Here is a 27,916-nt window from a genome sequence, read left to right on the forward strand (position 1 = left end):
TCAATTTTTAAAGACTTTATGAAGGATTATGGAGAAATTGACGTTACTATGGACGTTATGTGGCCAACAACAACAGGTGAATATGTCATTGTGTTTATGGAATATACTTTCTACTTTCTATCCATTTTAAAGTATGTGGCAAAAATATCATCTTTTTCTTTTCTCAGTGTTCTCCATGACAAAAGTACCGGTAACTACAGGTATAAAGTTTTTTCTTCTTTTTTAATGTTACAGTATCAGAAACCAATTTTGAAACAAAAAACTTACACTTTAGGAGACTTAAAGATGAAGTGTGTAAGGTTTTTTTTGAGACAACATAAAAAATAATTCAAAACCCCCCAAAAGTATAAACGCTTTGGTTCTGTGGTAGAATCAAAACATTGCTTAGTATGTATGAGCAACATTAGCACAACCAGATGATGTGTGTTTGAGGTGCAGAAATTATGCTCTTTACCTTCAGTTGCATATTTTTGCTCAAAGAAAGTACTTAGCACGTATCACATTTATAAACGTTCTTTCTTGGTTTAGTTGAACCAAATCCTGATCATCGATCCACGGTCTGCAGCACATGGGGAAATTTCCACTTCAAGACCTTTGATGGTCAATTCTTTCAAGTGGCAGACACGTGCAACTATGTTCTGACAGTGATGTGTGACATCCCCATTTCTGATTTTAACATCCAAATGCAAAGAGAGACTGTGAATGGTTCAATCACTTTCAACACAGTCACAATAGAGCTGGAGGGGACAATCATCAAAATCACTAATGGTGACATCACCATGGGGAACGAAAAGTGAGTTTCTACACTACAACATTACAGCAAATTTATATTTATTTATTTAAATAAATTATACTTGTCTAAATATATTTACATATATATATATATATATATGTGTGTGTGTGTGTGTGTGTGTAGGTGTGTGCGTGTGATTGATTGATTTTTTATATATATTTTATATATATATATAGCTTTAAAAGATGAATTTGCAAAAATTTGCCATATTTTCAAAATGTGTGTAGTTTTAACATAAATCTAACAGCTTAGTCTAATTTTAAACAGTGGGGTTAGAAAAAAAGACTAATTCAATATTTATTCTCTCTAAAAAAAAATAATATCTTAATTTAATTATTAATATCTTAGCTAATTCATGTTTTCAACCAAATTTATTTGAGGTGTATTAAAAACAAGACATTTCATTAATGCTGTCATTTAAAAAATATATATAATAATTATCCATCAGGGTGTCTGTTCCGATCAATATGCATGGAATTCAAATCGAGGGAAGTTCAACAAGTCTCAAGATCTCGAACAAACATGGAGTGACTGTCTTCTGGGAAGAAGACAACTATCTAACAGTATGATTCTTTATCTCTCAGCACACATCTTGGAGCTTGATCTCAGACTTAATCATAACTGACTGTATCAGTGCTGCACATTAAAAAACAAGCATGCAATATACCTAAATAAGCAACAGTGAACAAATAGATGGATGGATGGATGGATGGATGGATGGATGGATGGATGGATGGATGGATGGATGGATGGATGGATGGATGGATGGATGGATAGATAGATAGATAGATAGATAGATAGATAGATAGATACTTTTAAATAAAAGTAAAAAGTCACTTAGATAAAAAAAGAGATTTTGAAAAGTCTCTCCTCTGACATTATTTTATTATATGATGTTCCCCAGATTGAACTTCCTGAGAAGTACCAAGGTCTGACCTGCGGACTCTGTGGAAACTTTAATGGCAACAAGCATGACGATATCACTGTTAGCGGTAAACATAATGTTTTTAACTCATTAGTGATTAGATTTAAGTTTTAAATACAGCAAGTTTAGTTACCGCAGACACAATCTGATTTTAAACACTTAGTTTAAACACTTTAGTTTAATATGTTTATTTGACTCCTCCTCAGGTCCGGCCAAATGGAAGGTTTCCACACCTATGACTGAAACCTGTGAGGAAGTTACACTTCCACCCAGGGATCAGTGTGACCAGGTACAGTATGGGACAAAATCTAATTTTGGGTGCACTTTTGAATTTCAAATTAAATTGTTTAACCTCTGACTGAAACATTGGTTCCAATGAAACAATCCTCCAAACAAATTTTCTGTTTTATTTAATTTTTTTTCCACTCTAGACAAGCGTTTGCCAGCAGTATCTCAGCAGTCCAGGGTTTGCTGACTGTTACAATGTGATGGACATGAGCTCATTTGAAAAAGCCTGTGAAGATGATCTGTGTCAGTGTTACGGAAATTACGACTGTCTCTGCAACACACTCACAGAGATTTCACGACAGTGCACTCATGCTGGAGGAAACCCAGGAACATGGAGGACAGAACAGCTCTGTCGTGAGTATCAATGATGGCAAGAAAAAATTAACTAACTTTTTCTAACTCCCATGACATTGCAATATGCTGTACGGTTCTACAGTTTTTTAAGAATCTCTACACAGCTATTGCCATACGCCAAGGTCTGAAGAAGACAAATAAACACTACAAAATTACCCCAAAATTTACCCATAAACTAAATGAAAATATACAAACAATCACTTACTATTTTAAAAGGACCACTGAGAAGAAAATACAATGCTACAATATTGATACATTTGTGACATGCAATGTCTTGTTCTGTGGAGCAGCAAAGACGTGTCCTCTGAACTTGCAATACATGGAGTGTGGGAGTCCGTGCAAGAACACCTGCTCAGATCCGACCACAAGCCTACTGTGTAAAGAACACTGTGTGGATGGCTGTTTCTGCCCTATTGGTAATTTTTACAAAATATACAAAGTCAAGCACTTGTATATTTAAATCTGTTCAATAAAAGCAATTTTTTCTAAATTAAATGCTATTGTGCTTCTTTTTGTAAAGGCACCGTGGAAGATGACATTGGTCAGAGCGGCTGTGTTAATGTGAACGAATGCCCTTGTGAGCATAACGGCGCACTATATCAATCAGGAGAGTCTTACAAACAAGCTTGCAAAAAATGGTAACTTTTACAAAAATTTAAAGTCACATTTAAATTAGACTTCGCAGTGCTAACACTGCTTCTCTACTGTGTCAGTGTGTGCGCCGCTGGACACTGGAATTGTACATACCTGGAATGTCCCGGAATCTGCTCTGTTGTGGGAGGGTCTCACGTCACCACTTATGATGGAAAGACCTTCACCTTCAGTGGCAACTGTGACTACATCCTCACTAAGGTCTGTTAGTACAGCAGATAATCCAGATGTTTTCTGTCAGGGCTAGATAAATGAAAGCCTTCATTTATATGTTTACTCACATGGTTTATATTACAATCAGAAAACTGTGGGAATTATAAAGGTTCTTAAATTTTTTTTTCCTTTCTTTTAAAAAAAAATAAAGTACTCTAATGACAGTGACATTGCGGTTGTGGGAAATCTGGCAAAGTGTGATCCGGCCCGAAAAGACACATGTCTAAATTCAATCACCCTTGTCATCTCAGGGACCACTGTAAGCACTGGGTTTGAATAATTTTATTCTTTTAGAATTTTTACTAATAATAATACATATACTGGCTGCTACTACTACTACTACTAACACTACTACTATGATAATCATATTAATATTAATGTCTTATTGTTGATGTTTTACTCATTAAACAGATTACCTTTTCCTCTGGAGGATCTGTGACAGTGAATAAAATCAGTCCACACATGCTTCCTTTCACCACAGGTTTGTTGTCAATGTTTTTATCATTACTAAAAAAAAATATTGAAATTTCCTTTTTTAATAATTTTATTGTCCCAGGTCCTGTGAGCATTTTCCAGCCCTCTTCCTCTTTCATCATTGCTGATATGAAGAGTCTCCGTCTGGAGATCCAGTTGGCTCCAGTCATGCAGTTGTATATTGTAGCCAGCACTGAAGAGAAAGGAAAGATGAGTGGTGAGTAAAAAACAAAACAAAACAAAACAAAACAAAACAAAACTTTTTGGAAAAGAAAGATTGCAGACTTTAAGTGTTTGGAATATATATATTTTTTAATTTATAGCATATAGATGCCTCAAAGCTAATTGTTATGAATTCAGACAATTTTGATGTTATGGGTATCAATTGAACCACTTTTTACATTGCTTCTCTCAGGTCTGTGTGGGAACTATAACGACATCCAATCAGATGACTTTAAAACAACATTGGGCATCATAGAGGGCACACCAACATCCTTTGTCAACTTTTGGAAACAAAATTGCCAAGATCTTGAAATCACATTTGACAACCCCTGCAGCTTGAATATAGAAACAGGTGCTTAACAGGCTCACAATATTCATGTTGCAGTTGATAATTTGATCATTCTTGACATAGCGGAAGAAAATTATTGCTGCGCTAAACAAAGTAAGCAAGCACATCTTCTCTGATGTTATTCCTCATAGAGCAACTTGCAAAAGACTGGTGTTCCCGTCTCACAAACCCAAATGGCAGCTTTGCTGCATGTCACTCAGAAATATGTCCTGAGATGTACTACCAAGTAAGTCTTTCTGCAGAAAACAGTCAACTGCAAATTGCAATCAGAATGAACAATTCCTATTTTTTATTTATTTTACTTTTTTTGACATAGACTCTTAAAAATAAAGGGGCTTCACAATGCCATAAAATAACCTTTTTGTCTAAATCATTCCATAAAGAACTGTTAACATCAGAAGAACATTTCTGTTTCACAAAAGGTATTTTGTCGTGAAAGGTAAGAAAGAGATTGTTCTTTAATGACCCTTTGACTAAATGGTTCTTTGTGGAACTAATAATGTTTCTTTTATGGCATTGCTGTGAAGAAAACTTTTTAAGCACCTTTATTTTTAAGATTGTATTGTATTGCATTATTTATTATAAATTAGTTATCAGTGCAAATATTTTTCTTTTTTTTATGTGTCCTTGTCATCTTTAATCAAAGGTTAAGTTCACACTGTTAGTGTCTGAGAATTACACGCGCATTTACTTAAACTGACCACACACTAGAGGATTTTAAAACTGATTTTAAGTCACATTTGCACCCCCTGAATGATCAGAGGGTGTGGCCTGTTCAGGCGATTGAACCAAATATTGAGAATGAAAAACATTAATTTTATTGATCAAGTCAATGAATATTGCAGTACAAATCAGGTATTCAGTGACATTTAGCTCAAAACACCAGCAATCTCTACAATGCTAACTATGTATTGGTCCATATAAAAGGAATAAAATAAATAGTCCTAAACTATTTATTTAGCAAAACTACTGAAAGCCCACCCTATGTTTTCTTTATTTTACAAAATCACAATGTTTTGTTTCTATTGTGATTGTACACATAAATGTGGCTCATTTACAGTTCCGAACAATGTGTTTTTTTATCTGGGTAGTTGATAAACTTTTATTTATAAAAGTTTATTGAAATTTATTGAACCATGCTTGGGAGAGTCACACCATAAGACAATTTTGAGATTTTGCTCAAAAATGTAAAGAAATCTGACAAAACCCCCCAGCTTTTTTAACAACAGGTCCATGTAGGACAAAGACATAGTTAATAATTTACTGCATTTTAAATTATGATAATATTAATTATATTCATTTTTATCTTGTGGGACAGTGAAAATGCCATGTCAAGTCAACAACCCATACCCAACCCACATAATTTTTCGTCAGATCGATTGCTATGATTATTAGGCCTACTTATTGCAATTTCTAGAGTAAATCTTTCATTTGCGGGTGTCAGTCCGAAAACCTTGTAGCGTGTACGTGCCATTTGGCTCTCTTAGCAGCATGAAAAACTATTCAAATTCTGCATGGATTAAATATGGCCAAGACAGCTCCCTTTAAAATAATTAAAAAGCTGTCACCCATCTTAGTTCATTGCGATCTCACAAAGTTAAGTAAAGTTATAATCGACAAATCTCTCAACACGACACAGTGAATCTCTTATTTACATTGTGTCTACACTTTGTTATAAAGAGAGGATTCACGAGTGAGTAGAACAAAACTCAGCAATTTGAGCAGTGACTGGATTCTAACACGAACATATACATTTCAAATAATATAACATAACACAAAAGTTGTCAGATGTTCAGCTACATTGCTTAATGCTGCAAAAACATGCTTTAGCAAATAGAAACCTTTTTTTTTTTCTTTTTTCTTTTATTTATCTGAATTGTTGTTGGTTGAACTATCTTTTCAAATCTGTTGTAGCCTAGAAATTGATTAATTTAAGTTATAATACAGGTAGTTATTGTTTTGGTGAATGTCTGTTTTTGAGATCATAGAAAGTGTGCCCTCCCTATGAAAACTAAATTGAGAATTTTCTGCCAACGGCCTTGGGCCAGATTTGAGGCTGGTCGCAAATGATTTTTTTTTTTTTAAATCCTCTATTGTGTGGTGTCATAATGATTATTTAACTGCTCCCAATTGGGACGGAGCATCCCTAAACTCAAATCGTAAATATTAAACATGTTAGATGTTTACGACTCTTGATCAGGCTTCCTCTGACGTGATACCCACGATAGCCAATGAGAGCAAGCAAGCGTCACCTACAACACAGATTGTTTTGCATTTGTTTACCTTCTCTACTCATGTTTGATCTCAACAGTCACTGTGAAATCATTTCTACAATAATTAAGTGTGTGGCCTAGGTCTTGTAAATTGTCTAGTGTGAGCATTCAGAGTATTATAGGCTAAAAATCAGTTGAAAATGTCTTCATGTCTGGGGTCTCCCATGGTTTTAAAAATTGGTTAAGATTTGAAAATCGTCTACTGTGTGGTCAGCTTTACACTCACCAGACACTTTATTAGGTACACCTATTCAACTGGTTGTTAACAGTAGCTCGATGCATTTAGGAATGTACAAATAGTCAATACAAGCTTACGAACTAAGCATCAGAATAGGGAAGAAATGTAATTTAAGTAAACGTGGCATGGTTATGGTGCCAGACCAGCAATTCTGAGTATTTCAGAGACTGTTGGTCTGCTGGGATGTTCATGTACAATCATTTCTAGGGTTCACAGAGAATGGTTAGAAAAAGAGAAAATATCCGATGAGGGACAGTTCTTGGGGGGGGGGGGGTAAAATGCCTTGTTAAATTCAGAGCTCATAGAAGATCCGCCAGACTGATTTGAATTGATCGAAAGACAACAGTAACTCAAATAACCACTTGTTACAACCGAGATTTGCAGAAGAGCATCTCTAAAGCAAAACTTGAAGCAGATGGGCTACAGCAGCAGAAAACCATTCTGCTGCAACATTTGGATGGTCAGAATTTGGTGTAAACTACATGAATGCATGGATCCAACCTGCTTTGTATTAATGGTTCAGGCCCCTTTGTAGCAACTGAGCATCATTTAAATGCCACGACCTACCTGAGTATTGTTGCTAACATTGTCCATCCCTTTATGACAACAATAGAACTAGAACTTTATATGATCCAATCATATGATCCTACCAATTCCCTACATTTGTCCTTGTTTGAATAGCCACTTCACTCAGACTTCAATCTGTTTTTCTCGGCAGTGGTGTGTCTACGATACCTGCAAATGTGCAGATATTAAGAAGTGTATGTGTGCGGCCGTGTCCAACTATGCCCACGTCTGTGCTGCCAGAGGAATCATTCTCCAGGGCTGGATGGATTCTGAACCCTGTGGTGAGAACCCTATGAAGTACACATACTAACAAATATTTATACTGTACGTGAATTCTGTTACAAATCTGCTTCTGTCTATCTACACAGACATGATTTCAGAGTGTTCAGGGAACATGAAGTACTCCTACGGCGTGACCAGCTGTGGCAGCACCTGCCACTCTCTCAGTGAACAAGACAACACCTGCCAAGGGTCCTTCACTCCTGTAGATGGTTGCACCTGTTCTGAGGGAACCTACCTCAATGAAGACGGAAGCTGTGTACATGCTGATCAGTGTCCTTGTTACTATGGCAACCAGGTCATAGCGCCATCAGCAGTTTTCTACAAAGATGGTGCTAAATGGTATAAAGTGCAGTTTACCATATGGGTAGTTGATGCATAATGTATCCATTACCTTTTTTCTTTTTCTTGTTTTCAATAGCCCTTCACTGCCAAATGGCAAAGAATTTAACAATATTGACATGCATTGTTAACTATTAATGGTAGACTTAGTAACTATTTCCACTGTTTGCTCAAATTACAGCACCTGTGATCTTGGCAAACTGCACTGCTCCAGTCAAGAAGGTGATCTGCAATTAGATATTTTGCAATACTACCATTTAAATTCAAACTTGAATCACCGCTTGTATGATGCGTGCTAATTTTCTCCACCTCATCAATATGCCTTTTGGGTTTTTAGACTGTGTGGCTCCAATGACATTATTCAAATGCTCAAATCATGGAGAAAAAGGAACGGAGTGTCAGAGAACATGTGAGAAGCAAGACCCAAACAACTGTGTGAGTTGGAAGAATGGAATACATGAATAACTGAATTAATGAAAAGATCTGTTACAGCATTTTTATGTATTTCATGAAATCCTGTTTGCTTACTCAATTTCAAATGTAGCATTTTAACGAACAGCAAGAATGGCAAACAAACCTGATATACAGTGTAGATAACTTGCATTAGAAATCTTGTGATACTGTAGAAGTTTGCAGGAAAATAACAGCTTACCAATTTTGTCTTGGCAATAGGTGAGCATGGGGTGTATATCAGGTTGTATGTGTCCAGATGACCTTCTGGCTGATGGAAAAGGTGGGTGTGTGAAGAGAGAAAAATGTCCATGTACCCATAATGGAGTCCTCTATTCACCTGGAGAGCAAGTTCAACAGGACTGTAACACCTGGTGAGATAATCACAGTTGTTATAAACTATTTTATCACAGTGCAATCCTTGTACTATCATTTTACATCTCCACTACAAGTCAGAAAAGTATACACACTTGAGGCACACGTCTACAAGTATAGATGTGTATTTACAATAATCTTATCTGGTTAAATGTACAGTTATATTTGGTCATACTGAACATAGCAATGCATTTCATGACAGTTTAGGCCCATGGAGTGGTAACCTTCAGCAACAAGTAAAACATTTGAGGGTAGTGTTTTATTTTGTGAAAATATATTTCAGCACATGCACAAATGGGATGTGGACTTGTACTAACAAGGCCTGCTACGGCACCTGTACCATCTATGGTGAGGGTCATTTCAGGACTTTTGATGGCAGAAGGTATTCCTTCCACGGAGACTGTGAACACACCATAGCCCAGGTATGTTTGACTGTCCTAACAGAAAAAGAAAAAAAGTCAATATACAGATATCTGACACATACCTGTCACTAATATGTCTACAAATGCACCAAACCCTTCAATAAAATAGGCTTAAAATAAAATAATATGAAAAAAATCAGATTTATATAAGTGTATTCAGGGGTTAAATATCTGGGGCATTATAATCTTGAATATTTCTGATGTGTGTAACCCCTTTAGGATTATTGTGACACAAACCCCAGTCCCTCCTTCCATCTGGTTACAGAGAACATCCCTTGCGCAACCACCAGCTCCATTTGCTCCAAGTCCATCAATCTGTTCTTTGGGGTGAGGTTTTTTTTTTCATAGCTCAGAGTCAGAGCAGCTTCATTAGTAAAGCATCCTAAAATGTGCAATATACAACATATTTTATAAGCCACTAACCTTTCATATCCCACAGAAATACGAGATGATTTTATCTGAGGAGGAAGATGTGAAAGTTATTGAAAGCATTGGCACGGAGTACAGATATCAAATCAGTTCTGCAGGCATATATGTTGTCATAGAGGTCGAAGGGCTTTTGAACTTAATCTGGGATAAAAAAACAAGTGTGATGATCCAAATCAATAACGAATTAAAGGTATGCATTACTTAAAGATACATGCATGAACAAGGACTTTGTATCTTTTGTTCAACTACTCATCTAAACATCTACATGATCTCTATGGCAGGGCAAGGTGTGTGGACTGTGTGGAAACTTTGATGGTAACGCAAACAATGACTTTATGAAGCACAATGGAGAAGTTGTGACAGATCCAGACGATTTTGGGAATAGCTGGAAGGTGAAGCCCAGCTGCCCTGATGTAACAAACGTGATGCATCCTTGTGACGCAAATCCACATCGACGTGCCTGGGCTATCAAACAATGCAGAATCATCACAAGCCCTGTCTTTGCAGACTGCCATTCACTTGTAAGTAACATTAACATTTAGCTTTTTTTCCCCACAAATTCAGAAAAAAAATATCAATCATCACTGAAATGGAATGAACGTGTGTTTAGTACTTTACAATTTAATGTATTACATCTAGTGCAGTTATCATGGTAACCCTTACAGTTCTGTGTCTGATTTTCTTATCTCTAGGTGGATTCTGGCCCATACTATGATGCCTGTGAAAGGGACACCTGTGCATGTGACAGTGGGGGTGACTGTGATTGTCTCTGTACTGCAGTGGCAGCTTACGCTGCTGAATGCCGTAAAAGAGGAGCTTGTGTGGCATGGCGAAGACCAAACTTTTGCCGTAAGTCCTAATATTTCTATTGTTTATTTCGCCTAGAAATTTGCAACTATAAATTTTTTTCTTTGTTTTGTTTTTTCACAACTGGGCATCTTTGACCCTCAAAAAAAATGGCAGACTCTTTGGTTTTGCTAAGGCTCATTTCATAGCTGGCACAGTATCTAAATTCACAAATAAGTAATAATTTAATAATTTTGACAAATATACAGATCTTTTTTATTGAAACAATATAAATTTAAGTGATATTTACTTTTTTCAAAATGTCTTATACAGTATTTCATATTGGATATGTTCTTTGATGAGAAATTTAACTCCTTGGCAACCAAGTACTTCAAGAGGGTCAAAATTGTTGGTCATTAACCACTGTGCTCATAGGATTCCACATTTTCAAACAATAAATATGGATAATTATTAAATTATTTATAGTTATTTATATCATAGTTTTTAATTCATGATGGATTTAGAAAAAATAATTGTTTCTGGAACAAGGAAATAACACTATCTATATATAGAACTACATACATACAAGTAAATAAATATTAATTTAACAAAAAGAAGAAAAGTGCCCATAGCTGAAATAACTGTCAAATGTAACCATTGAACTGACTCAAGTGATTTTCCTTGCAGCTTTATTCTGTGATTACTACAACAAACCTCCAGAAGAATGTGAGTGGCACTATAAACCCTGTGGATCCACCTGCATGAAAACCTGCAAAAACCCATCAGGAACTTGCTCTGATCAAATTCCTCCCCTTGAGGGTAAGAAAAAAGAATTTAGCATAACACTACTAAATACAAAAGAAAAAAAAAAAATCAATATCAGTTTTCAGTCTAATCTGACTATTTTATTTATACTTTTAGGATGTTTTCCTCAGTGCCCTTCAGAGAGGCCATATCTCAGGGAGGAGACTATGAAGTGTGTCACAGAGGAAGAATGTAAAGACTGTGTCTATAATGGGAAGGTATTTCCACGTGGATCAGTCATTTACGAAACCACAGATGGAAATGGTGTATGTTTCACTGCTCTGTGTGATTACAATGGGGAAATAAAAAGAATTATTACAGAATCCTGTGGAACTACAACTTCGACACCTTTCACTTTCACAACTACACCTGTAACTACTATAACACCCACAATCACATTCACTCCTACCACAACAACTACTGGGACATCGACACCTACGTCAATAGAAACATCACCTACAACTGTTACAATACCAACTACATCAACAGAAACACCATCCACAATCACATTCACTACTACACCAACTACTGGAACAACAACACCTACAACTGTTACAATTACACCAACATTAACAGAAACACCATCTACAGTTAGTACAACTACTTCTACAACAACAACTCCCACATCAACACCTACATCAACAGAAACATCCCCTACAACTGTTACAATAACACCTACATCAACAGGAACACCATCCACAATCACATCCACTCCTACACCAACTACTGGATCATCGACACCTATGTCAACAGAAAAATCAACTATATCAACAGTAACACCATCTACAATTAGCACAACTACTGCTACAACAACAACAACTCCCATCTGTACTCCTAAATGCACATGGTCAGATTGGACTGATGGCAACACACCCAGTACAGAGCCAGAAGGATTCGAAACTGAACCCATAGATGCATTGTGGAATTCAAAAAAGATCGCCTGTCAGAGCCCTGAAGAAATTGAATGCAGGGCAGTAAATTATCCCCAAAAGTCCCTGCAAGATTTGGGACAGACAGTTTATTGTAATACATCATTTGGACTATCATGTTCAAATGAAGACAATGCAAATAGCATTCCACCACTTTGTTATAATTATGAAATACGTGTAAAATGTTGTAAACCAGAAGACTATTGTACTCCTTCTACAACGTCTCCAAGTACACTAACATCAACTACCTCAACAACTACTGTAACATCAACACCTACAACTGTTACAATTACACCTACATCAACAGAAACACCATCTACAATTAGTACAACGACTGTTACAACAACAACTCCTACATCAACACCTACACCAACAGAAACATCCTCGACAACTGTAACAATTACACCTACATCAACAGAAACACCATCCACAATTAGTACAACTACTGCTACAACAACAACTCCCACATCAACACATACATCAACAGAAACATCCCCGACAACTGTTACAATTACACCTACATCAACAGAAACACCATCTACAATTAGTACAACTACTGCTACAACAACAACTCCCACATCAACAGAAACATCAGAGACAACTGTTACAATTACACCTACATCAACAGAAACACCATCTACAATTAGTACAACTGCTGCTACAACTACAAATCCCACATCAACACCTACATCGACAGAAACATCCCCAACAACTGTAACAATAACACCTACATCAACAGGAACACCATCCACAATCACATCCACTACTACACCGACTACTGGAACATCGGCACCTACGTCAACAGAAACATCACCTACATCAACAGTAACATCATCTACAATTAGCACAACTACTGCTACAACAACAACAACTCCCATCTGTACTCCTAAATGCACATGGTCAGATTGGACTGATGGCAACACACCCAGTACAGAGCCAGAAGGATTCGAAACGGAGCCCATAGATGCATTGTGGAATTCAAAAAAGATCGCCTGTCAGAGCCCTGAAGAAATTGAATGCAGGGCAGTAAATTATCCCCAAAAGTCCCTGCAAGATTTGGGACAGACAGTTTATTGTAATACATCATTTGGACTATCATGTTCAAATGAAGACAATGCAAATAGCATTCCACCACTTTGTTATAATTATGAAATACGTGTAAAATGTTGTAAACCAGAAGACTATTGTACTCCTTCTACAACGTCTCCAAGTACACTAACATCAACTACCTCAACAACTACTGTAACATCAACACCTACAACTGTTACAATTACACCTACATCAACAGAAACACCATCTACAATTAGTACAACGACTGTTACAACAACAACTCCTACATCAACACCTACACCAACAGAAACATCCTCGACAACTGTAACAATTACACCTACATCAACAGAAACACCATCCACAATTAGTACAACTACTGCTACAACAACAACTCCCACATCAACACATACATCAACAGAAACATCCCCGACAACTGTTACAATTACACCTACATCAACAGAAACACCATCTACAATTAGTACAACTACTGCTACAACAACAACTCCCACATCAACAGAAACATCAGAGACAACTGTTACAATTACACCTACATCAACAGAAACACCATCTACAATTAGTACAACTGCTGCTACAACTACAAATCCCACATCAACACCTACATCGACAGAAACATCCCCAACAACTGTAACAATAACACCTACATCAACAGGAACACCATCCACAATCACATCCACTACTACACCGACTACTGGAACATCGGCACCTACGTCAACAGAAACATCACCTACATCAACAGTAACATCATCTACAATTAGCACAACTACTGCTACAACAACAACAACTCCCATCTGTACTCCTAAATGCACATGGTCAGATTGGACTGATGGCAACACACCCAGTACAGAGCCAGAAGGATTCGAAACTGAACCCATAGATGCATTGTGGAATTCAAAAAAGATCGCCTGTCAGAGCCCTGAAGAAATAGAATGCAGGGCAGTAAATTATCCCCAAAAGTCCCTGCAAGATTTGGGACAAACAGTTTATTGTAATACATCATTTGGACTGTCATGTTCAAATGAAGACAATGCAAATAGCATTCAATCACTTTGTTATAATTATGAAATACGTGTAAAATGTTGTAAACCAGAAGACTATTGTACTCCTTCTACAACATCTCCAAGTACACTAACATCAACTACCTCAAGAACTACTGTAACATTAACACCTACAACTGTTACAATTACACCTACATCAACAGAAACATCCCTGACAACTGTTACAATTACACATACATCAACAGAAACACCATCTACAATTAGTACAACTACTGCTACAACAACAACTCCCACATCAACAGAAACATCAGAGACAACTGTTACAATAACACCTACATCAACAGGAACACCATCCACAATCACATCGACTACTACACCAACTACTGGAACATCGGCACCTACGTCAATAGAAACATCACCTACATCAACAATAACACCATCTACAATTAGCACAACTACTGCTACAACAACAACAACTCCCATCTGTACTCCTAAATGCACATGGTCAGATTGGACTGATGGCAACACACCCAGTACAGAGCCAGAAGGATTCGAAACTGAACCCATAGATGCATTGTGGAATTCAAAAAAGATCGCCTGTCAGAGCCCTGAAGAAATTGAATGCAGGGCAGTAGATTATCCCCAAAAGTCCCTGCAAGACTTGGGACAAACAGTTTATTGTAATACATCCTTTGGACTGTCATGTTCAAATGAAGACAATGCAAATAGCATTCCACCACTTTGTTATAATTATGAAATACGTGTAAAATGTTGTAAACCAGAAGACTATTGTACTCCTTCTACAAAATCTCCAAGTACACTAACATCAACTACCTCAAGAACTACTGTAACATTAACACCTACAACTGTTACAATTACACCTACATCAACAGAAACACCATCTACAATTAGTACAACTACTGCTACAACAACAACTCCCACATCAACACCTACATCAACAGAAACATCCCCGACAACTGTTACAATTACACCTACATCAACAGAAACACCATCTACAATTAGTACAACTGCTGCTACAACTACAAATCCCACATCAACACCTACATCGACAGAAACATCCCCAACAACTGTAACAATAACACCTACATCAACAGGAACACCATCCACAATCACATCCACTACTACACCGACTACTGGAACATCGGCACCTACGTCAACAGAAACATCACCAACATCAACAGTAACACCATCTACAATTAGCACAACTACTGCTACAACAACAACTACTCCCGTCTGTACTCCTAAATGCACATGGTCAGATTGGACTGATGGCAACACACCCAGTACAGAGCCAGAAGGATTCGAAACTGAACCCATAGATGCATTGTGGAATTCAAAAAAGATCGCCTGTCAGAGCCCTGAAGAAATAGAATGCAGGGCAGTAAATTATCCCCAAAAGGCCCTGCAAGATTTGGGACAAACAGTTTATTGTAATACATCATTTGGACTGTCATGTTCAAATGAAGACAATGCAAATAGCATTCCACCACTTTGTTATAATTATGAAATACGTGTAAAATGTTGTAAACCAGAAGACTATTGTACTCCTTCTACAACATCTCCAAGTACACTAACATCAACTACCTCAAGAACTACTGTAACATTAACACCTACAACTGTTACAATTACACCTACATCAACAGAAACATCCCTGACAACTGTTACAATTTCACCTACATCAACAGAAACACCATTTACAATTAGTACAACTACTGCTACAACAACAACTCCCACATCAACAGAAACATCAGAGACAACTGTTACAATAACACCTACATCAACAGGAACACCATCCACAATCACATCGACTACTACACCGACTACTGGAACATCGGCACCTACGTCAACAGAAACATCACCTAAATCAACAACAACACCATCTACAATTAGCACAACTACTGCTACAACAACAACAACTCCCATCTGTACTCCTAAATGCACATGGTCAGATTGGACTGATGGCAACACACCCAGTACAGAGCCAGAAGGATTCGAAACTGAACCCATAGATGCATTGTGGAATTCAAAAAAGATCGCCTGTCAGAGCCCTGAAGAAATTGAATGCAGGGCAGTAGATTATCCCCAAAAGTCCCTGCAAGACTTGGGACAAACAGTTTATTGTAATACATCATTTGGACTGTCATGTTCAAATGAAGACAATGCAAATAGCATTCCACCACTTTGTTATAATTATGAAATACGTGTAAAATGTTGTAAACCAGAAGACTATTGTACTCCTTCTACAACATCTCCAAGTACACTAACATCAACTACCTCAAGAACTACTGTAACATTAACACCTACAACTGTTACAATTACACCTACATCAACAGAAACATCCCTGACAACTGTTACAATTACACCTACATCAACAGAAACACCATCTACAATTAGTACAACTACTGCTACAACAACAACTCCCACATCAACAGAAACATCAGAGACAACTGTTACAATAACACCTAAATCAACAGGAACACCATCCACAATCACATCGACTACTACACCAACTACTGGAACATCGGCACCTACGTCAACAGAAACATCACCTACATCAACAATAACACCATCTACAATTAGCACAACTACTGCTACAACAACAACAACTCCCATCTGTACTCCTAAATGCACATGGTCAGATTGGACTGATGGCAACACACCCAGTACAGAGCCAGAAGGATTCGAAACTGAACCCATAGATGGATTGTGGAATTCAAAAAAGATCGCCTGTCAGAGCCCTGAAGAAATTGAATGCAGGGCAGTAAATTATCCCCAAAAGTCCCTGCAAGATTTGGGACAAACAGTTTATTGTAATACATCATTTGGACTGTCATGTTCAAATGAAGACAATGCAAATAGCATTCCACCACTTTGTTATAATTATGAAATACGTGTAAAATGTTGTAAACCAGAAGACTATTGTACTCCTTCTACAACATCTCCAAGTACACTAACATCAACTACTTCAAGAACTACTGTAACATTAACACCTACAACTGTTACAATTACACCTACATCAACAGAAACACCATCTACAATTAGTACAACTACTGCTACAGCAACAACTCCCACATCAACACCTACATCAACAGAAACATCCCCGACAACTGTTACAATTACACCTACATCAACAGAAACACAATCTACAATTAGTTCAACTGCTGCTACAACTACAAATCCCACATCAACACCTACATCGACAGAAACATCCTCAACAACTGTAACAATAACACCTACATCAACAGGAACACCATCCACAATCACATCCACTACTACACCGACTACTGGAACATCGGCACCTACGTCAACAGAAACATCACCTACATCAACAGTAACACCATCTACAATTAGCACAACTACTGCTACAACAACAACAACTCCCATCTGTACTCGTAAATGCACATGGTCAGATTGGACTGATGGCAACACACCCAGTACAGAGCCAGAAGGATTCGAAACTGAACCCATAGATGCATTGTGGAATTCAAAAAAGATCACCTGTCAGAGCCCTGAAGAAATTGAATGCAGGGCAGTAAATTATCCCCAAAAGTCCCTGCAAGATTTGGGACAAACAGTTTATTGTAATACATCATTTGGACTGTCATGTTCAAATGAAGACAACGCAAATAGCATTCCACCACTTTGTTATAATTATGAAATACGTGTAAAATGTTGTAAACCAGAAGACTATTGTACTCCTTCTACAATGTCTCCAAGTACACTAACATCAACTACCTCAACAACTACTTTAACATCAACACCTACAACTGTTACAATTACACCTACATCAACAGAAACACCATCTACAATTAGTACAACTACTGCTACAACAACAACTCTCACATCAACACCTACATCAACAGAAACATCCCCGACAACTGTTACAATTACACCTACATCAACAGAAACACCATCTACAATTAGTAAAACTACTGCTACAACAACAACTCCCACATCAAAACCTACATCGACAGAAACATCCCCAACAACTGTAACAATAACACCTACATCAACAGGAACACCATCCACAATCACGTCCACTACTACACCAACTACTGGAACATCGGCACCTACGTCAACAATAACACCATCTACAATTAGCACAACTACTGCTACAACAACAACAACTCCCATCTGTACTCCTAAATGCACATGGTCAGATTGGACTGATGGCAACACACCCAGTACAGAGCCAGAAGGATTCGAAACTGAACCCATAGATGCATTGTGGAATGCAAAAAAGATCGCCTGTCAGAGTCCTGAAGAAATTGAATGCAGGGCAGTAAATTATCCCCAAAAGTCCCTGCAAGATTTGGGACAAACAGTTTATTGTAATACATCATTTGGACTGTCATGTTCAAATGAAGACAATGCAAATAGCATTCCACCACTTTGTTATAATTATGAAATACGTGTAAAATGTTGTAAACCAGAAGACTATTGTACTCCTTCTACAACGTCTCCAAGTACACTAACATCAACTACCTCAACAACTACTGCAACCTCAACACCTACAACTGTTACAATTACACCTACATCAACAGAAACACCATCTACAATTAGTACAACTACTGCTACAACAACAACTCTCACATCAACACCTACATCAACAGAAACATCCCCGACAACTGTTACAATTACACCTACATCAACAGAAACACCATCTACAATTAGTACAACGACTGTTACAACAACAACTCCTACATCAACACCTACATCGACAGAAACATCCCCGACAACTGTTACAATTACACCTACATCAACAGAAACACCATCTACAATTAGTACAACTACTGCTACAACAACAACTCCCATATCAACACCTACATCAACAGAAACATCCCCGACAACTGTTACAATTACACCTACATCAACAGAAACACCATCTACAATTAGTACAACTGCTGCTACAACTACAAATCCCACATCAACACCTACATCGACAGAAACATCCCCAACAACTGTAACAATAACACCTACATCAACAGGAACACCATCCACAATCACATCCACTACTACACCGACTACTGGAACATCGGCACCTACGTCAACAGAAACATCAACAGTAACACCATCTACAATTAGCACAACTACTTCTACAACAACAACAACTCCCATCTGTACTCCTAAATGCACATGGTCAGATTGGACTGATGGCAACACACCCAGTACAGAGCCAGAAGGATTCGAAACTGAACCCATAGATGCATTGTGGAATTCAAAAAAGATCACCTGTCAGAGCCCTGAAGAAATTGAATGCAGGGCAGTAAATTATCCCCAAAAGGCCCTGCAAGATTTGGGACAAACAGTTTATTGTAATACATCATTTGGACTGTCATGTTCAAATGAAGACAACGCAAATAGCATTCCACCACTTTGTTATAATTATGAAATACGTGTAAAATGTTGTAAACTAGAAGACTATTGTACTCCAACAACATCCCCAAGTACACTAACATCAACTACTTCAACAACTACTGTAACATCAACACCTACAACTTTTACAATTACACCTACATCAACGGAAACACCATCAACAATTAGTACAACTACTGCTACAACAACAACTCCCACATCAACAGAAACACCATCTACAATTAGTACAATTACTGCTACAACAACAACTCCAACATCAACACATACATCAACAGAAACATCCCTGACAACTGTTACAATAACACCTACATCAACAGGAACACCATCCACAATCAAATCCACTACTACACCAACTACTGGAACATCGACACCTACATCAACAGAAACATCACCAACATCAACAGTAACACTATCTACAATTAGCACAACTACTGCTACAACAACAACAACTCCCGTCTGTACTCCTAAATGCACATGGTCAGATTGGACTGATGGCAACACACCCAGTACAGAGCCAGAAGGATTCGAAACTGAACCCATAGATGCATTGTGGAATTCAAAAAAGATCGCCTGTCAGAGTCCTGAAGAAATTGAATGCAGGGCAGTAAATTATCCCCAAAAGTCCCTGCAAGATTTGGGACAAACAGTTTATTGTAATACATCATTTGGACTGTCATGTTCAAATGAAGACAACGCAAATAGCATTCCACCACTTTGTTATAATTATGAAATACGTGTAAAATGTTGTAAACTAGAAGACTATTGTACTCCAACAACATCCCCAAGTACACTAACATCAACTACTTCAACAACTACTGTAACATCAACACCTACAACTTTTACAATTACACCTACATCAACGGAAACACCATCAACAATTAGTACAACTACTGCTACAACAACAACTCCCACATCAACAGAAACACCATCTACAATTAGTACAATTACTGCTACAACAACAACTCCAACATCAACACATACATCAACAGAAACATCCCCGACAACTGTTACAATAACACCTACATCAACAGGAACACCATCCACAATCAAATCCACTACTACACCAACTACTGGAACATCGACACCTACATCAACAGAAACATCACCAACATCAACAGTAACACCATCTACAATTAGCACAACTACTGCTACAACAACAACAACTCCCATCTGTACTCCTAAATGCACATGGTCAGATTGGACTGATGGCAACACACCCAGTACAGAGCCAGAAGGATTCGAAACTGAACCCATAGATGCATTGTGGAATTCAAAAATGATCACCTGTAAGAGTCCTGAAGAAATTGAATGCAGGGCAGTAAATTATCCCCAAAAGTCCTTGCAGGATTTGGGACAAACAGTTTATTGTAATACATCATTTGGACTGTCATGTTCAAATGAAGACAATGCAAATAGCATTCCACCACTCTGTTATAATTATGAAATACGTGTAAAATGTTGTAAACCAGAAGACTATTGTACTCCTTCTACAACATCTCCAAGTACACTAACATCAACTACTTCAACAACTACTATAACATCAACACCTACAACTGTAACAATTACACCTACATCAACAGAAACACCATCTACAATAAGTACAACAACTGCTACAACAACAACTCCCACATCAACACCTACAACAACAGAAACATCCCTGATAACTGTTACAATTACACCTACATCAACAGAAACACCATCTACAATTAGTACAACTACTGCTACAACAACAACTCCCACATCAACAGCTACATCGACAGAAACATCACCGACAAAAGTTACAATAACACCTACATCAACAGGAACACCATCCACAATCACATCCACTACTACCCCAACTACTGGAACATCGACACCTACGTCAACAGAAACATCACCAACATCAACAGTAACACCATCTACAATTAGCACAACTACTGCTACAACAACAACAACTCCCGTCTGTACTCCTAAATGCACATGGTCAGATTGGACTGATGGCAACACACCCAGTACAGAGCCAGAAGGATTCGAAACGGAGCCCATAGATGCATTGTGGAATTCAAAAAAGATCGCCTGTCAGAGCCCTGAAGAAATTGAATGCAGGGCAGTAAATTATCCCCAAAAGTCCTTGCAAGATTTGGGACAAACAGTTTATTGTAATACATCATTTGGATTGTCATGTTCAAATGAAGACAATGCAAATAGCATTCCATCACTTTGTTATAATTATGAAATACGTGTAAAATGTTGTGAACCAGAAGACTACTGTACTCCTTCTACAACGTCTTCAAATACACTTACATCAACTACTTCAACAATTACTGTAACATCAACACCTACAACTGTTACAATTACACATACATCAACAGAAACACCATCTACATTTAGTACAACTACTGCAACAACAACAACTCCCACATCAACACCTACATCAAAAGAAACATCCCTGACAACTGTTACAATTACACCTACATCAACAGAAACACCATCTACAATTAGTACAACTACTGCTACAACAACAAATCCAACAACAACACATACATCAACAGAAACATCCCCGACAACTGTTACAATAACACCTACATCAACAGGAACACCATCCACAATCACATCCACTTCTACACCAATTACTGGAACATTGACACCTATATCAACAGAAACACCATCTACAATTAGTACAACTACTGCTACAACAACAACTCCCACATCAACACCTACATCAACAGAAACATCAGAGACAACTGTTACAATAACACCTACATCAACAGGAACACCATCCACAATCACATCCACTACTACACCAACTACTGGAACATCGACACCTACTTCAACAGAGACGTTACCTACAACTGTTACAACACCTACATCACCATACACAACCAATACTATCACACCATCTACTGTAACAACAACACCCACATCAACAAAGACATCTACAAGAATCTTTACTACTACAACAGAGATATCTGTGGTTACAGGAGTTACTCCCAATACCACCAGAAATAACACATCACCCCAGTGTCACTGCCCATATTTAACAGCAGTATACTCACCAGGTGAGAGTCACTTTAACAATAATTTCCCAAACCTTACAGTTTTCCAACTTTACAGTTTTTTAAATCCTTGTACGTGTACATTACCTTGACCCTACTTTACATTCAAGTTGCATTCATGATAAAAATATATCTTATTGTTTACCTCCTTTCACATCCTTTTATTGTAATTATAGGGTCAATAATCTACAATAAAACAGATCAAGCAGGTTGGTGCTTCACTGCCACATGCAACTCCTCCTGTGGTATAGATATAGTCTCTCAGCCATGCAAAATACCAAGAGACTGCAAAGAATTCAACAGAAAGGTAATTTAATAATTAGCTGTACACTTATGCTGTAATGTTTCCACAAAAAATTCTGCATGATTTTTCAAAATGAAGAATACAAAAATAGCTTCTAATAGTTATTTGATATAATGTGTTGTAAAATAACACTAAATTCATTATGTATTGCATAGCTACTAGATGCCTAGAGTATTAATTGTTAAGGGAAAAAAGATATCTGAAACTAATGAATTTAATTAATTTGTTGATTGTTCTGCTTATCAATCCAATTGTGTCATACAGCATATGGAATCCTGGATTGAAAACTGCAAAAACAACACATGTAAAAATGGCAGTGTCACATCAACACCTCTACAATGTGGCACATCTGATAAAGTCATACCTAAATGTAGCAATGGAATTAAAGCTAAGAAGGTGCCTTATAACAACGGCTGCTGTTCTAAGTATGAGTGTGAATGTGAGTGTGATTCATGTTAATGGCTATTCCATTAATATGAAATATTTATATTTAAGTAAATTAAGTAAATTTCAAATAATATTAAAATGACAATAACAAATGTCCTTGCCAGTACCTTATATTTACTTTTTTGTAAATTGTTTTGCAGGTAAATGTAGTGGCTGGGGTGACCCACATTACCAAACTTTTGATGGAACCTACTATGCTTTCCAAGGAAACTGCACTTACGTTTTGTTCCAAGAAATCATCCCAAGATACAATATCAGTGTCCATGTTAAAAACTATTATTGTGATGTTAAAAATAATCTTGCTTGCCCTGAGTATGTGGTTGTGAACTACAAATCCTATAAAATAAAGCTGACAAGCAACACTAAAGAGGTCCAGGTAAGTCTTAGGGCTAAAGCAAAAACATGTATAGATTTCTGAAAAACTAGCAAAATTCTAATTAATTGTATACAAAAATACTTCAAATTTCATATCAAATCAAGCAACTTTGCAAAACAACACATAGTACTCTAGAGCATAATTGACATAACACAGAAAGGCATTATTTCCCTCAGGTCTACGTTAATGATGAAGTAAAACAACTAACTTATATGAATAATGACTTCTTCATCACCACCTCTGGCATGGCAGTAATTGTGAATATCACTGAAATCAAAGTTGACATTACTGTGAATCATCAAGGCTTTGAGATCAATCTCCCATTCTCATACTTCCATGGCAATACAGAGGGACAGTGCGGTGAGTACAGATAGGAAAATATAAGTGAGAATACTGTTTCATTTTACATTTACCAGTGCAAAAAAAAAAAAAAAAAAACTCTGAATGTTGATATAAAATTTACTTTGAATTGTCCATTTCTTGCTCACTTAATTCAGATGAACTATAATTAAAACTAAATTTTTTAGGGGTTTGTGACAACAACCGTACAAATGACTGCAGACGTCCCGATGGACAAATTGATCAATCATGTGTGAACATGGCACAGCTTTGGATGGTCCCACCAGGATGCAAAATACCTCCAACTCCATCTCCACCTACACATTCAACTCCATCTCCACCTACCTGCAATCCGACCATTTGTGATCTCATCAAGAGCGAGTAAGGAAAAGAAAAAACTTTTAATCACTTTTGTTTGTAGCACTGATTATTACAAAGTGTTTTCCCTTTTAAAGGTAAATGCAAGTAAGCTGTCACCATTTACTTACCCTCAAGGTGTTCCAAATGTGTTTAACTTTCTTTATTTGGTACAAAAATAGAATAAACAAAGTCATACAGGTTTGAAAGAACATCATGGTAAAAGATGTCAGAATTTTCATTTTTGGCTGTACTGTCTCTTTAAGATGCCTGATATCAAAAGTCAAATTGAGTAAATGTTTCTCCACAGTATGTTCATGGAATGCCATGGGGTCGTTCCTTATGAAAGTTATTATGAGGCATGCAAATATGATGTGTGCCACATGGGAAACGGCTCTATTGGATGTACCAGTCTGGAGGCATATGCTCTGCTATGTGGCAAACAGGGTATCTGTGTGGAGTGGAGAACATCAAATGAACTCACAAAAAAGTGTGGTAAGCAAAATGAACATTACCTTTTGAGTGTTTTGGGGTGTTTTTAAAATACAGTATGTTGTACTCAAGAGGACCCTGATATGTAATTGTTATTGACTTCTTTAACAGAATACAAGTGCCCCAGTCACAAAGTCTATAAGGGATGTGGTCCTAAAGTTGAAAAAACCTGCAGTACAAGGTAAGCTCACATCTCATATCTACAAAACAACAGTCCTTAGTAAGTGTTGCAACTGTAATACTTCATTATCTGATGTGCTTACTCAACTAGGTACAATGATATATTTGTGGAGAAAGACTGTCAAAACAATAACTGTCATCAAACATTTACGGAAGGCTGTTACTGTCCTGATGACAAATATCGAGTTAGTTCAACGATAGATGCCTGTACATCTTATTGTGGTAAGATGTGTTTCTTTATTTACTTACTGTTCTTCCTTATTTTCTCTGTTAAATGCACATTCACGTCTTATTTCCACTGATTTATTTTTCATTCCCTCCATGTAGATTGCATCGGCCCTGATGGATTACCTAGACAGGTATGTATAGGCAAAAAAAAATAGAAAAGATATTCAGTGTGATTCAAAATATTTCAATTAGCATCTGCTATTTACAATCATCACAAACTCCTAACTATCATCTGCTTGTTTTTCCTCCTGCAGCCCGGCGATACATGGACCATGGACTGTCATGAATACACATGCTCCAATGAGACCTTTGGTATTAAAACTGTGCCTGTCGGGTGTCCGGCTGAAAAGTCCTGTGGACCAGAACAAAAGAAAATAATTGAAAACTGCTGCCTAACCTGCGGTGAGTCAAGACTAAACATGCTTGAACATTACAAGCAAGATAATGAATCTGAAGCAAATAAATGATTCACAGTTACTGCCACTATTGAACTATCCCTACATAAATGCATTCAAAAATTATTTATAAGAATCCCCATTTCTCAACCCATTCAGTGTGTGATGTCGAGCTGTGTCTTCAGAAGAAGTGTGCTGTGGGATATACATTGGCAGCAAATAAATCTGAAGACAGTTGCTGTCCACCCTGTGGTAAGTCTCACATATCATTCTATGGATTTAAATGTTAAACAATTGGCTGTCCTACAAAAAAAATAATAATAATATTGTAAGTCATTCCTATCAGGCAGTACATTTTGAGTCCATGTTGAAATCTGAAGAAAATCAGGAATATGAAATTGTCTATTTTTAACATGGCAAAAATAGCTAGTGTAATTATTCAAAAGGCTAACTGATATGATTTCTATCTTTACACATTGTAATTTTTATATTTTATCAAGATATGTGATTAAAAAAAATGAACTATTACACAAATTACACTTTTCTTTAAATTGACTAAAGTAGCGTAAATTATTATTGAACTAGTTTTATGGCTCATAAAAAAACTGATTTTGATGATTTTCAGTGCCCAAAGATGTATGTGTGTACAATAACACTGAGTACCAGGTAAGCTACTGGGTTCATTTGTTTATACTAATAAAGTTAATTTGGGCAAATCCTGATATTTAAAAGGGAACAAAAGATGAACTCTTAAATAGTGTTAGTATTTTACACTTTTCTGACTAGATAATCTCTGTTTTCTTCTAGCCTGGAGTTCAAATCCCCACAGATCCCTGCATCGAATGTAACTGTCTAATGGATAAAGACCCAAAGACCCAACTACATGTCATCACGTGCACTTCTGTAGCCTGTGAACCTTGCCCTGATGTAATAATTACAATGTATTCTTGTGAACCATTACATCAACTCATTCATACAACTCAACTTCTGAACTATAAGTATGTAAACATCAAAATTATAAAATAGTTTTTTGTACTCCAAGGGATTTGTGCCTGTCCAAGAAGAAGGAGAATGCTGTCAAACATGCAAGCAAAATAGCTGTTTTTATACGGCGCCAGACAACACCACACATATTCTCAAGGTGCATATTCTCAAACTTTTCTTCACACATTCAGTTCACATTATCTGTTCAGCTATATCTTTTACTTATTTTTATTTTTTTGTAGACTGGAGACACGTACAACTACAAGTGTGAGACTGTGATCTGTCAACAAATGAATGACACATTCATGATAGAGAAGACCATAGCAACCTGTCCAGAGTTCAATCCAGATGAGTGTGTGCCTGTGAGTTTAATATCTTTAGCTCAAGTTCCAAACATGATGCACTTGTTCTGTTTGTTTCTGTCTTCCAACACTAAAAGGTAGGCCTATATGCATGTAGGTTTTTTTTTTCTTTCTCCATCTGTAGTGTTTAAATAATTCAGCTTAAAAGGTGGTGAAACTTCGGTAAACATTTACTCATCCTCGTGTTGTTCCAAACCTGCATGAATATTTCATCTGTGGAACACAAAAGAAGATATTTCAAATTTGTTTTGAACCATGTTGCCTTTTTACAGACAAAACCATTTAAATAATATTTTGCTTTATCATAATTAAACAGGTTTTGAACAACAGACATTTTGAGTGAACTATCCCTTTAATTTTTAATCTGATGTTTAAACAAAGCCCTATTTGTCTTTACAGGGAACGCTGACACTTGATGCAGATGAATGTTGCAATACTTGTAAGAAATTGTTTCCTTGTTCAATAATTCCTTGTGGTCCTGTTCAAAAAGAAAATTCTAAAAATATATATTTATATTATCTCCTATTACCTCTAATATCTCAGGTGAGCTCAGGAACTGTGTTCGTGTGAAGAACACCACAGATGTTACTTTAAATGACTGCAAGTCCATCCATCCCATAGAAGTGACTTCCTGCAGTGGCCACTGTGACACAGAATCGATGTGAGAGCACCCTGACATGATTTCTTGTGAAATATACTTCATACTTACATATACTCATACTGAATGATTGTTCATTCCAGCTGTAAACAGGGCTATACTACGACTTTAACACAGACTTGTATATTAGAAG

The 27,916-nt window shown here is 37.0% G+C and overlaps 1 protein-coding gene across 1 annotated transcript; it reads left to right on the plus strand.

Annotated features, from left to right (window-relative positions):
• The first annotated feature begins 549 nt into the window (after nucleotides 1-549).
• On the plus strand, nucleotides 550-20,763 carry LOC132124790 (mucin-2-like). The gene is made up of 38 exons (XM_059535943.1): nucleotides 550-793; nucleotides 1,242-1,356; nucleotides 1,698-1,785; nucleotides 1,925-2,007; nucleotides 2,150-2,360; nucleotides 2,651-2,776; nucleotides 2,881-2,998; nucleotides 3,074-3,212; nucleotides 3,376-3,483; nucleotides 3,636-3,705; nucleotides 3,781-3,915; nucleotides 4,114-4,272; nucleotides 4,401-4,495; nucleotides 7,499-7,628; nucleotides 7,716-7,968; nucleotides 8,150-8,190; nucleotides 8,306-8,403; nucleotides 8,641-8,792; nucleotides 9,077-9,215; nucleotides 9,435-9,542; nucleotides 9,655-9,834; nucleotides 9,926-10,165; nucleotides 10,337-10,493; nucleotides 11,118-11,249; nucleotides 11,352-12,556; nucleotides 12,811-12,988; nucleotides 13,068-13,189; nucleotides 13,792-13,969; nucleotides 14,049-14,170; nucleotides 14,494-14,631; nucleotides 15,253-15,402; nucleotides 15,955-16,092; nucleotides 17,404-17,581; nucleotides 18,411-19,102; nucleotides 19,147-19,296; nucleotides 19,852-20,029; nucleotides 20,109-20,230; nucleotides 20,566-20,763. The coding sequence occupies exons 1-38, from the start codon at nucleotides 648-650 to the stop codon at nucleotides 20,761-20,763; spliced, it is 6,972 nt and encodes a 2,323-aa protein (XP_059391926.1). The 5' UTR covers nucleotides 550-647.
• The last annotated feature ends 7,153 nt before the right edge of the window (nucleotides 20,764-27,916 follow it).

Source organism: Carassius carassius, chromosome 43 (genome assembly GCF_963082965.1).
Source record: "Carassius carassius chromosome 43, fCarCar2.1, whole genome shotgun sequence".
NCBI lineage: Eukaryota > Metazoa > Chordata > Actinopteri > Cypriniformes > Cyprinidae > Carassius > Carassius carassius.